Source organism: Silene latifolia, chromosome 2 (assembly GCF_048544455.1).
Source record: "Silene latifolia isolate original U9 population chromosome 2, ASM4854445v1, whole genome shotgun sequence".
In the NCBI taxonomy this organism is placed as follows: Eukaryota; Viridiplantae; Streptophyta; class Magnoliopsida; order Caryophyllales; family Caryophyllaceae; genus Silene; species Silene latifolia.
The window spans coordinates 12,308,861-12,320,594 of record NC_133527.1 but is presented as its reverse complement, the minus strand read 5'-3'; the positions used below and the strand labels follow the sequence as shown (position 1 = coordinate 12,320,594).

Genomic DNA, 11,734 nt, shown 5'->3' with positions numbered 1-11,734 from the left:
TCTCCTACTCTTAAGTCTCTTTTGTGGACCCTACGGTTGTATGCTCTTTTCATTCGGCTTTTGTACACCGCCAAGTTGAGCCGTGCCGTGTCTCTACTTTCTTCGACCAAGTCAAGGGAGGCTTTCAGGCCTTCCTCGTTTTCGACTGGGTCAAAGGTTCGTGTTCTGAATGTCGGCACCGACGCTTCAATTGGCAGGACGGCTTCAGACCCGTAGACAAGATGGAATGGGCTATATCCCGTTGCTTCTTTCTCCGTGGTTCTAAGGGACCACAGGACGCCGGGTAGTTCATCAGCCCACCTTCCCTTTAGATCTTCAACCTTCTTTTTCAGCCCATTTAGGATTGTTTTATTAGCTGCTTCCGCCTGCCCGTTGCTCTGAGGGTGGCAGACGGAGGAGTATGCAAACTTGATGCCGAGCTCCTCTAGCCAGTTCATCACCATGTCACTCCAAAATTCTCGGCCGTGGTCAAACACCATGACTTGGGGTAGCCCAAAGCGAGTTATGACGTTCTCCCAAATCACTTTTCTTACGGCCCATTTGGTGAAGTAGTCAACGGCAACGATCAGGTACTTTCTTCCTCCGGAGGCCGTTGGAAATGGCTCTAATAGATCCATCCCCCACTGTGCAAAAGGAAGGGGACTAAGCATCGGTTGCAGGTCTCGGGAAGGAGCATGTATCACCGGAGCATGCATTTGACAGTTCTTACACTTCTTGGTCTTAGTTCTGGAATCCTCAAGCATGGTGGGCCAGAAGTAGCCGGCTCGGAGAGCTTTGTGGGCTAACGTTCTTGCCCCCATGTGATGTCCACAGATGCCTTCGTGAATCTCTGTCAGTATTAGCTCCGCGTCGGCTGGGCCGACACATTTCAAGAGTGGCCTTATCACAGACCTTCTGTATAGTTCTCCTTCAAACACTAAGTACCTGGCGGCGATCCTTCTTATCTTCTGGGAGAGACTGCGGTCCTCCGGTAATTGATTTGTCAGTTTGTATTTCATTATCGGAGTCATCCACGTCGTCTCGGCTTCTATGTCGCCCACCATGCCAAGTGTGTCAGTAATGCTTTTAGCATTCCTGATATCCACCAGCACGGTTCGGCTGACATTCTTGATGGTTGAACTGGCAAGTTTTGAGAGAGCATCGGCTCGGTTGTTCTCAGACCTGGGGACGCATTGGATTTGGAAAGATTTTAATTTAGCGGTGTCAGCTTTCACCCTTTCCAGGTATCTTACCATCCCGTCGTCTCCAGCCTCATACTCTCCTCTGATTTGGTTAGTCAGCAAAAGTGAGCCTGTCTTCAACACAATGTGTTCCGCTCCGGCAGCTCTAGCTAGCTCGACTCCGGTTATCACCGCCTCGCATTCGGATTCGTTGTTTGAGGCCGAGAAGGTAAACTTCAAGGCATACTCAAACTCGTCCCCGTTTGGGCTGATGATAAGGATGCCGGCTCCTGAGCTGTTCGTCGTGGAGGATCCGTCGGTGTATACTTCCCATACCCCGGGGTTAGGTTCTTCTTTATATGTGCACTCGGCCAGGAAGTCTGCAAGTGCCTGCCCTTTTATCGAGGGCCTCGGCTTGTATTGAATGTCGAAGCCGGATAGCTCCACTGCCCATTTGATGAGCCTGCCGGATTTTTCAAATTTTTCCAATGCTTTCTCCAATGGCTGGTCGGTTAGGACCGTCACGGGATGCGCGTCGAAGTAAGGCTTTAGTTTCCTTGCGGCAACGACGACAGCCAAGGCTGCTTTTTCGATCAGTGGGTAATTGCTTTCGGCGGCCAGCAGTGTATGGCTGACAAAGTAGATTGGGTGTTGCTGCTTGTCCTCTTCTCTGATTATTACGGCACTGACTGTGGCCGAGGTAACGGCTATGTATAGATATAGCGTCTCCCCCAGCATCGGCCTAGAGAGGGTTGGGAGATTTTGAAGATGAGCTTTCAGTTGCCTGAAAGCTGTGCTCTGTTCCTCCCCCCAGCCGAAGTCTTTATTCCCCTTCAACACTTTGAAGAATGGGGTGCTCTTGTCGGCTGACCGAGAGATGAAACGGGCGAGAGCCGCCATCCTCCCGGTCAACATCATAACCTCTTTTCGATTCCTCGGCTCCGGTAGGTCCAGTATTGCTTAGACTTTCTCCTGGATTAGCGTCAATTCCCCGGCGCCGACAAGCACGCCGAGAAACTTACTCCGCCTTTACACCGAAGTTGCATTTCGTTGGGTTAAGTTTCATCTTGTATTTCCTTAGTGAACAAAATGTTTCGCTCAAGTCGGCCAAGTGCTCGCTGTCAGACTTGCTTTTCACAATAGCATCGTCGACGTAAGCCTCGATGTTTCGGCCTTTCTGATCTTGAAACACTTTGTCCACCAGCCTAGTGTAAGTTGCGCCAGCGTTTTTCAAACCGAACGGCATCATTTTGTACATGTATGTGCCGTGTATGGTGATGAATGCGCACTTAGGCATGTCTTCTTCGGCCATGAATACCTGATGGTACCCTGAGAAGGCGTCTAGCAGGCTCAGCATAGTGTAGCCTGCCGTTGCGTCTATTAAGCTATCTATTCGAGGCAAGGGATATCAATCTTTGGGGCATGCTTTATTAAGATTTGTAAAATCAACACACATCCTCCACCCCCCCCCGATGACTTTTTCACCATTACAACATTTGCTAGCCATTCGAGGTAAGTACAAGGCATGATAAAGCCTGCCTCTAACAACGTATCTACCTCGGCCTTGATGGCCTCATCTTTCTCGGCCGAGGAGTTCCTCATCTTCTGCTTCACAGGGCGAGCGTTGGAGAGCACGTTCAGCTTGTGAACGATGACCTCTCGGCTCACGCCTGGCATCTCGGCGGCTGAGTACGCGAAGACGTCTTTGTTCTTCCTCAGCAGGTCCAGGAGATCGGCTCTGAATTTTGGCTCCCAGCCGACACCGACAGTTACGGTGCGTCCTGGGTCAATTTCCACTTGCTCGGTCTCGGCCCCCTCGACCATGCTGAAGCTGTTGGTGCTCATCGGATCACCCTCCTGTCGTAAGGATGGGCTCTTCCCCTTCTCTGATTTCTTCGCCACTTTGAGGGACTGCATGTTACACCCTCTGGAAGATATCTGGACATTAACAACTTCGTCCCTTTCTTCCTTTGAGACGAACTTATGCGCTTCCCCCCGGTATGAGACATACATCAATGTCAAGGCCCGGATGGACATCATAGCGTCGGCCTCACTCAAAGTGACCCGGCCTATGAGAACGTTGTAGGCAGACGAGCCGTCAATGACCACGAACTCAGACAGAACATTCTTGGCCGCATTCCCCTCGCCGAACATCACCGGCAGTCTGATGGTCCCCAGGGGTACGAGGCCGGCCCCGGAGAAGCTATACAACGGGTTGGTGCAGGGGCTCAAGTCCTCAATCTTCAGGCCGAGATTGAGAAAGCACTCCCTAAACATGATGTTCGTATAGGCGCCTGTGTCAATCAGGCACCTCTTGACCAAGTGATTGGCTATGTCCAAGTGGACTATGAGTGGGTCGCTGTGTGGGGCGATGACTCCCTCGTAGTCCTTCTTCCCAATGGTTATATCGGGGACGGTGGAAGCGGGGATTGCTGTGGTGGGCACAAAGTTGATGGCTTGATAAAGTTCATTCAAGTGCCGTTTGTGCCCATGAGCTGACCCACCGTTCTCGTTACCCCCGATGACAACATGGATCACTCCTATCCGCTCAAAGACGGATTTCTTATTTGCCCCGCCGGTGCTCGTTCTTTGGCCTCCGGCTACATACTTGCTGAGGCACCCCTTCCGGATCAGGTCCTCAATGGCATTCTTCAGATGCCGGCAGTTGTCAGTTAAGTGACCGGTGTGGCCGTGGTACTCGCAGTACTGGCTCGTGTCACCGTCCCCCCTCGCCCTGGGGGGCCTTTCCCACTTCTGACCCTCGTTCTTGCTTAGGGTGAAGACCTCGGCAGCAGATGCGACCAGGGGGGTTAGATCCTTGTACCGCTTTTGGTAGTACGGTCCTGAACTCCCCCCGGCGCCCGCCGAGCTCTGTTTCCTAGAAGATTTGTCAGGCCGTGACCTACTCCCGTCACGGCGTCCTTCATCCGGGTCGTCTCGACGGTTCCTCTTCTCTGAGTACCCAGCTTCACTGTGGCCTACCCAGGTCTTGTGATAGTCCTCCACCTTTATGGCTTGGTCGGCCATCTTTCTGGCGGAGTCTAGGTTGAGATCCCCGCACTTGATGAGCTCGTTTGCCAAGTCCCCTTTCGGGAGGCCTTTCATCAGTGCGAAGGCCGCCAACTCGGTGTTCCGCTCACGAATCTGCTGAACCTTGGCGTCGAACCTATTCACATAGCTCCGGAGAGACTCGTCCTCCCCCTGTCTGATAGTCAGGAGATCCGATGTCTCCACGGCCCTCCTCTTATTGCAAGAGTACTGGGCTAGAAAATTCTCCCTCAGGTCGGCATAACAGTATACCGAGCCATTGGGCAGCCCCTTGTACCAACTCTGAGCCATCCCGTGCAAGGTCGTCGGGAAGACTCGGCACCAAACCTCATCAGGTTGCTCCCATACCGACATGTATGACTCGAAAGCCTTGGCATGGTCGTTTGGGTCGCTATCCCCTGTGTATGAGAGTGCCGGCAACTTCAGTTTAGTTGGCACGGCGACATCAAGGACATAGGCACTGAGGGGTTGTCTGACCACGTGTCGAATGACACGCGGCGATCGGCTCCTCGCACCATGAGTCCGGCTTCTCTCCCCGTGACGGGAAGGGCTTCTTCTCCGACTCTGGTGAGTCGGACTCCTTTCTTCACTTCGTCGGGGGTGACCTCGTTGATGCCGCGGCGACGCCGTCCTCCCGCAGGGGTGGGAAGGACTTTGGTCTGCCACTGACAACACGGGCACCGCTGGCGTTTTGGTACGCCCAACCTCTTCAATCGCTCCAGTCAGGTTGATCGGAGTCACCTTCTGGGCCCTGTTTACCTGTGGGTGCGCTGCAGTAACCGTCGTTACGACGGGGGTTAGCGGCATATTACCCATCAGGTCCAGGAGTAGCTTTAGTTTGGCTGCATCAACCACATGTCCCATGATGGTGACTTGGTCGGTGGGCAGCGATGTTTCTGGTAGTGTCGGCATCCCGTACGCCGGTTGAATTACTCGACCGGTGGGGGACTGCCCGATTTCAGAATTAGGGACTGTATCGTCCTGGTAGAATGCGGTTTCGTCACTCACAATTGCTTCTGGCTGTTTTGACATCTTCGTAGCTTTTTGGGTGGGTTTTGTTTTGTGTTTTGTAAGGGATTTAACTAGCTTTTAGTATGGGATCCCCACAGACGGCGCCAATTGTTCCGGGTATGATTACGGAGCAGTGTTGTTACCACGTGAGTTTGCTGAATGATGACCTTGCTTGACTCTTCCTTTCGGCCTCTCCTGAAACAGTGAACAAACTGAGGGCTCGGCTTGGCACCGAGCGTACTCACTCCGACGCTCAAGTCAGTAAACTTAAAGGGATTAAGTTATGTGTTACTTGGCAAAGGATATTGTAGAGAGATAAGGGAGTTTATACCAGATTATGAGTGGTTTAGGTTATATTTCGGATCCTTTTCTCGTTGAGAGAAGTGGGGTATTTATAGACTTTCACCTTTTGTCACGTAGTGGCCAAGTGGCCAAGTGGCTAGCAGGTGGAAAGACCATTCTACCCTCGGCCGATGGACCCATGGCAGGCCGGCCGAGGGGTCTTGGATATGAGTACGCGGATATGTATCCCGGCTGGCTAGTTGTCCTAGCCGGGACCCAAGTGACAGGCCGATAGGCTGCATCGGCTAGGCTGTCTGATACGTTGACTTGCTGTGGATATCTTTGACCTTGCTCAATATGTTGACTCGGTCAGCGGGTGCAGAATATGCCCCATCACTTGTAAATATTAATTCAAACAAGTTTTATAACATTTATCTAGTGACCTCTACCCAACTTGATAAATGATTCCAAGACCCAAATTCATATTAACTTGGGCACGGTGTGGCCGATGAATCCCTTATCAATATAACTCGGTGGATTAACGCTTTAATTGATTCTACTTTTAGAACTCTTGGTCGATAAAATTACATTAATATTTATCTTTAGCCCGGAATACATGCAAATACGGTCACGAATACTTCCGTTGAGCTCAATCCAAATTTTGAATAAATGTGTCCATGATCCAAACCCACATTAACTTGGGCACGGTGTGGCCGATAAATCCCTCATCAACATGAATTCGGTGGATAGATATTTATCATCCACTTCCCCTACGTAACAAGGTTTGTACCCCGGTGTGGCCGAGTGCACTCCCTCACGAAATAGGTTTTAATGGTTTCTACTTTTTGGTAAGGCTAAGTCTCAATTGTTTATTTTTAGCGAGAAGTCATGTCAATTTATTATCTATCACGTTTTAAGTGAACTAAAGCGGTGAACTACGATAATTGTAATTGACACGGTCGATAAACTCGATTTAAAATGCATGTTTAGTTATGGCGATTTAGCGATGCATGCAACATATAAATAAAATGCAAAGCATAAATTAAATCCTAGTATGGCCTTCCTAAAATAGTAAATCTAATAAACTATTACAAATTCGGAAATCAACTCCTTTGGTCCCTTGAACTTCGGTCTTGGAACGCATTTCAAGACAACGCTTTCTTTAATGGATCGCCTTCTCGAGTGGCACCGTCTTCAAGGAACTACGGAATAAATAAATTACATAATAAATTACGTAATTTCCTATTATACATTTGTAATTAAAATAAAATAAATCTATTAAATTACAAAACGGTGATACGAGATCACAATAAATTACAACCGAATCGATACTCCCATACATTTCGGGTAATACCAATTAAAAACTAAGGCCATACTAAGTAAAATTACATAATTCAAAAATTACATAAAATTAAAATATGACAATCATAAATAAAATGCAGCATTATAATATGTATGAACATGCCCAATTTTATGCTAAATCGCCTTTAAAGAGCCAATATCGTATATTAATCGGTTTTTACGGATTTGCGTGATTTAACATTTTATAATCACAATAATTACATAAATTCATATTTATGTACAAGTTAATTACCCTAACCAACTTAGGACTCAAAATTAGTCTCCACTAACATATTGACAATAATTAACTTATATTTCTTAAAATTGTTCATAAATGGACTCAAAAATACAAAATTTGCCATAAACTTCAAATTAAATCATAAAAATTTCAAATAAATTTGAAATTTGAAATTTAAACTCATGAACATTCTAGAAAAATACCATGACACTCATAATGTTCAAAAAAACTTAGGTTAGGGCGGTTTTATGCCGCACTCCATGTGATTCAAGTAGAGCTTTGAAAGTACTTTTGCGGAAGTGTGATCCGCCATCACTTATGACCACTCTTGGGGTCCCAAATCTTGGAAAGATCGTGCCCTTGAAAAGCTTCATCACAACTTTGCTATCATTGGTGGGAGAGGTCACCGCTTCAATCCATTTGGACACGTAATCCACCGCTACCAAGATGTATTCATTCCCACAAGAGTTGGGAAACGGTCCCATGAAGTCTATTCCCCAACAATCAAAGAGCTCAATCTCCAATATGTTGGTGAGGGGCATTTCATTTCTTTTCCCAATGTTCCCAACCCTTTTGAATGCATCGCACGATTTCACCAAGTAGTGGATGTCCTTAAACATGGAGGGCCAATAAAATCCACCTTGGAGGATCTTGGCAATGGTTCTTGAGGTGGCCAAGTGTCCCCCATAAGCGGAATTGTGGACCCGGTCAACAATCTCCAATCCCTCCTCTCTAGAAACACATCTTCGGAACATTCCATCCCCATACTTGCGAAACAAGTGGGGGTCATTCCAAAAGTACCGATTGACATCATGTCTCAATTTCCTCCTTTCCCTTGGTTCCATCTCATCCAGTATGAAACCACTCACAATGTAATTTGCAAGATCCGCAAACCAAGGAGTTTTGGAGCTAACTTCCATGAGCCCATCATCCTTTAGCCACTCATTGATAGGTCCACTCTTGTCTTGAATTCCATGATCCTCAATGGTCAATCTTGATAAATGGTCGGCCACAACGTTTTCCGACCCGGCCTTATCCCTAATCTCCAAATCGAATTCTTGGATTAATAAGACCCACATCAAGAGTCGGGGCTTTGCATCCTTCTTCACCATTAATTGTGTCAAGGCGGTGTGATCGGAGTAAACCACCACCTTAGACCCAACTAGATATTGACGAAACTTTTCAATGGCATGCACAATTGCCAACATCTCCTTTTGCGGTCGTAGAATAGCTACATTGTGTTTGGTCAAGGGTCTTGCTTGTGTAATAAATGACATGATGCTTCTTGTCAACCACTTGCCCAAGGACCGCACCAACCGCGAAGTCCGATGCATCGCACATGATCTCGAAAAGGGAGGTTCAAATCCGGAGCTTGGATTATTGGAGCCGTGACCAATGCTTCCTTCAACCTATGAAAAGCCTCAAGACAAGGTTCATCAAATACAAAAGGGGCATCTTTGAGGAGTAATGAGGTTAATGGCTTTGCTATCTTTGAAAAATATTTAATGAAACGCCTATAGAATCCAGCGTGCCCTAAAAAACTCCTCACTCCCTTCACATTGGAAGGAGGTGACAAGTTTTCTATGACGGCAACTTTTGCACCATCAACCTCAATACCCCTTCTAGAGACAATGTGACCGAGTACAACCCCCTCCTCTACCATAAAATGGCATTTTTCCCAATTTAGGACAAGGTTGGGCTCCTCACATCTCTTCAACACATTAGTCAAATTGACCAGACCATGATCAAATGAGTCTCCATGGACGCTAAAATCGTCCATGAAAACCTCCATGCTTTTCTCTATAAAGTCCGAAAAGATTGACATCATGCACCTTTGAAAGGTGCCGGGCGCATTTCAAAGCTCGAATGGCATCCTACGATATGCATAGACCCCTATGGGACAAGTGAAGGTCGTCTTCTCTTGGTGTGGACAGCGGGCCGCCCACGGGGGCGCTTGGTGAGAAACGAAACAAGCGTTTGCATTTTTGTATGGAGTCGCCACCAATTTTTATGGGAAATTGGAACCGTTCGAATACCTCATGTCATGTCAAGACATAAAGTATAGACATGAACACTAAGCAATCGTTACCCTTAGCATTCTATGTCTAGAATGACTCTCGTGGATGCCAATGAACACGGGTGCTCACGGAGATCTGGAGTAAGGGGTGAGGGTACGTATTAGGAAGCTCTTTTGATCGAACACCTAATCCCGCCCGCCTCGATAGCGGCCTCTACTAATGATTAGGGAAGTTATTTATACTCGATATATCGTCGGTTATATGCATGCAATGCAACATCCAAGTTTTAATCCTAGCATGTGAGATTAGCTAAGTCGGTGAACAATTAGTTTAATCATACAATTAGGTCGAAGTAGGATTTAATGCTCAATTACATGTGAAAACATACAAGCAATAGGATAAATACAATAAAAGAAAATTACAATAATGAAAATTACAATAATTACATTGGAATAGGCGATTTATGTCGAAAATACCTATAAAACGGATAATTTGAGAAAAAGGAATAAAGAAATAAAAGAATAAATAAATTAACGAACATGAATTAGCGTGATATTACGGATAATAGTTGATTAAACGAAGGCTAAATAACTAAGTCAAGGCAGAAACGGAGTTCAGGGACAGAAATCAGCCAGGAACAGGCGCAGCAGAGCTGCGTCTTTTGGAATAGGCGCAGCAGACGTTGCGTCTGTTCCTTGGCTCAGGTCTGGCTGTGAAGCCGTAATTGCAAGCCGTTAATACAATTTGGTGATTTTAAGGATTGATTAAATTATGTACTCGGATGAAAGTGATTAATAGGTTATTTAACATATGAAAGGGTCATAAAAACAATGAAAACATGAGTGAGACGGAATTAAGATGAATTAATTACAGAAGTGAAAAATATTAATGAGTCTTCTATTGAAATCAATTAACTAGTCTAAACATGATGATATATGATGAATATGTGACAAACAGATGAAAGCTATATCAAAGACAAATCCCAGAAACCCAATATGAGCGAATTGAATCTCTACAACCCGGAATTGAATTTAATGGCGAAAACCCGCAAATATGAATTATTTGGGATTTAAGTCGGATTTATGACGATTAAAACATATGGATGAATGATTAATAATATACATATGATTATTAAACTATTGTACCGAAGAATTAAAGAAAACAAGTGAAAACGAATAATCAAAGACGAATTACAGAGGACGAAGGAAGAAGAAAAGAAGCAGGAACTGCGGCAGCCTCACGAAGAGGCGCAGCATGAACTGCGCTCCTTTGAAGAGGCGCAGCAGTTGCTGCGTCTTTTCTCGACTGTCAGTCTTCTGAAATTCCGTAAAAAGAGGTTTTAAAGACGGTTTTAGAAATCGGTTTTAATGAGGTATTTTCGACATAAACCTTACATGAGTGATTCGATAATTAAAATACAATAAATAAATAAGGATTATACACCCTCAGACTTACATGTTGACGAAAACGAAGAACTAAGATATCGATTAGTGATGCTCGACGCGAATGCAAAGAGAGTGCCCTCGTAAGAGGAAAACGATTAAGTTGATTGATTAAGTTGATTATTGGTGTAGTTGGTCAAATTGGTCGGTCATGCAACGGAGAGGCTGGTACCCGGAAGGATCCAAGCTTACGTGGTCGAATGTTCAAGCACGTAGGCGCCAAAAAGTAAGAACAAAGTCTAGAATGCAAAGGGAGAAGAGAAGGGCGGACACTCGCGTGAGAAATATGAGGAGTGAAGGCTCCTATTTATACTAATCACGTGACGGAATAGGGTTTCGGAGACTCTTTGGAAGTGAATCTCGGAAAGATATGAAAAAGATACGAGAAACATGCAGAAAAGGGCCTGGCAAGAGGCGCAGCAGCCACTGCGTCTCTTGGAAGAGGCGCAACACCTGCTGCGTCTATTCCCAGGAGGTTTCCTCCTGCTGAAGAAAGATTACCGCGTTTGAGTTATGGTAAGACGGAAATAATCTTGTTTCCCTTAATATCTTATATGAATATTACGGGATATTTATTTGCCAAAAGATAAAATTTGTGAAATATGGAATAGAAATATCCGGAACATTCCAGAACATTCCGACTCGGGATTTAACAGTTATCAGAAAATGGAGACGGTTTTTGACCCGGACTCCGAATGTACTCTAATTACTGCCAAAACGACCGTATCGGGACGTAGATGACAACTAAGAGGTAGACATTAATATTTGAGCAATCACTTGATGATAATCTTACGAACTGTCACAAATCGTTCCGCGTATCAAACATGCGGCCCAATCATCACCGAGTGGTTTGCGGGAGGTGCAGAAACGAGGTGTCTACAGAGCCCCCACTTTGACTGAGGCTTGGACAAGGCGAAAGTCAAAGTATAGCCATCAGGTCAATCGAAGATTACAACCTGACGACTATGGCGACGCGAGGCGGCTCAAGGGGTCTGAACCAAGGACCTGTCGTCGGGAACATTTTAGAGTCTGTCGACTATCGGGGAGGGTCGTTTAAAGTCCATTAGACTACGTAAGGAGGCTCGCCAGCCATAAGAAGAGACCATACCTGAGACTTCTTCTCGAGATGCTTCCGGAGTTGCGTAGGAGCTAAGGTTGAGCATGGGAGCTAAGGGTAAGACCTAAAAGATAAGT

At 46.1% G+C, this 11,734-nt stretch overlaps 1 protein-coding gene across 1 annotated transcript; it reads right to left on the bottom strand.

Annotated features, from left to right (window-relative positions):
* Positions 1 to 8,368: 8,368 nt before the first annotated feature.
* LOC141634003 (putative mitochondrial protein AtMg00860) lies at positions 8,369 to 8,872 on the bottom strand. Its single transcript, XM_074446340.1, has one exon. The coding sequence runs from the start codon at positions 8,870 to 8,872 to the stop codon at positions 8,369 to 8,371; it is 504 nt and encodes a 167-aa protein (XP_074302441.1).
* Positions 8,873 to 11,734: the final 2,862 nt, after the last annotated feature.

Bases quoted from the DNA above. Each gene is read 5' to 3' on its own strand.
- LOC141634003 (XM_074446340.1), bottom strand. From the start codon at position 8,872: ATGGAGGTTTTCATGGACGATTTTAGCGTCCATGGAGACTCATTTGAT.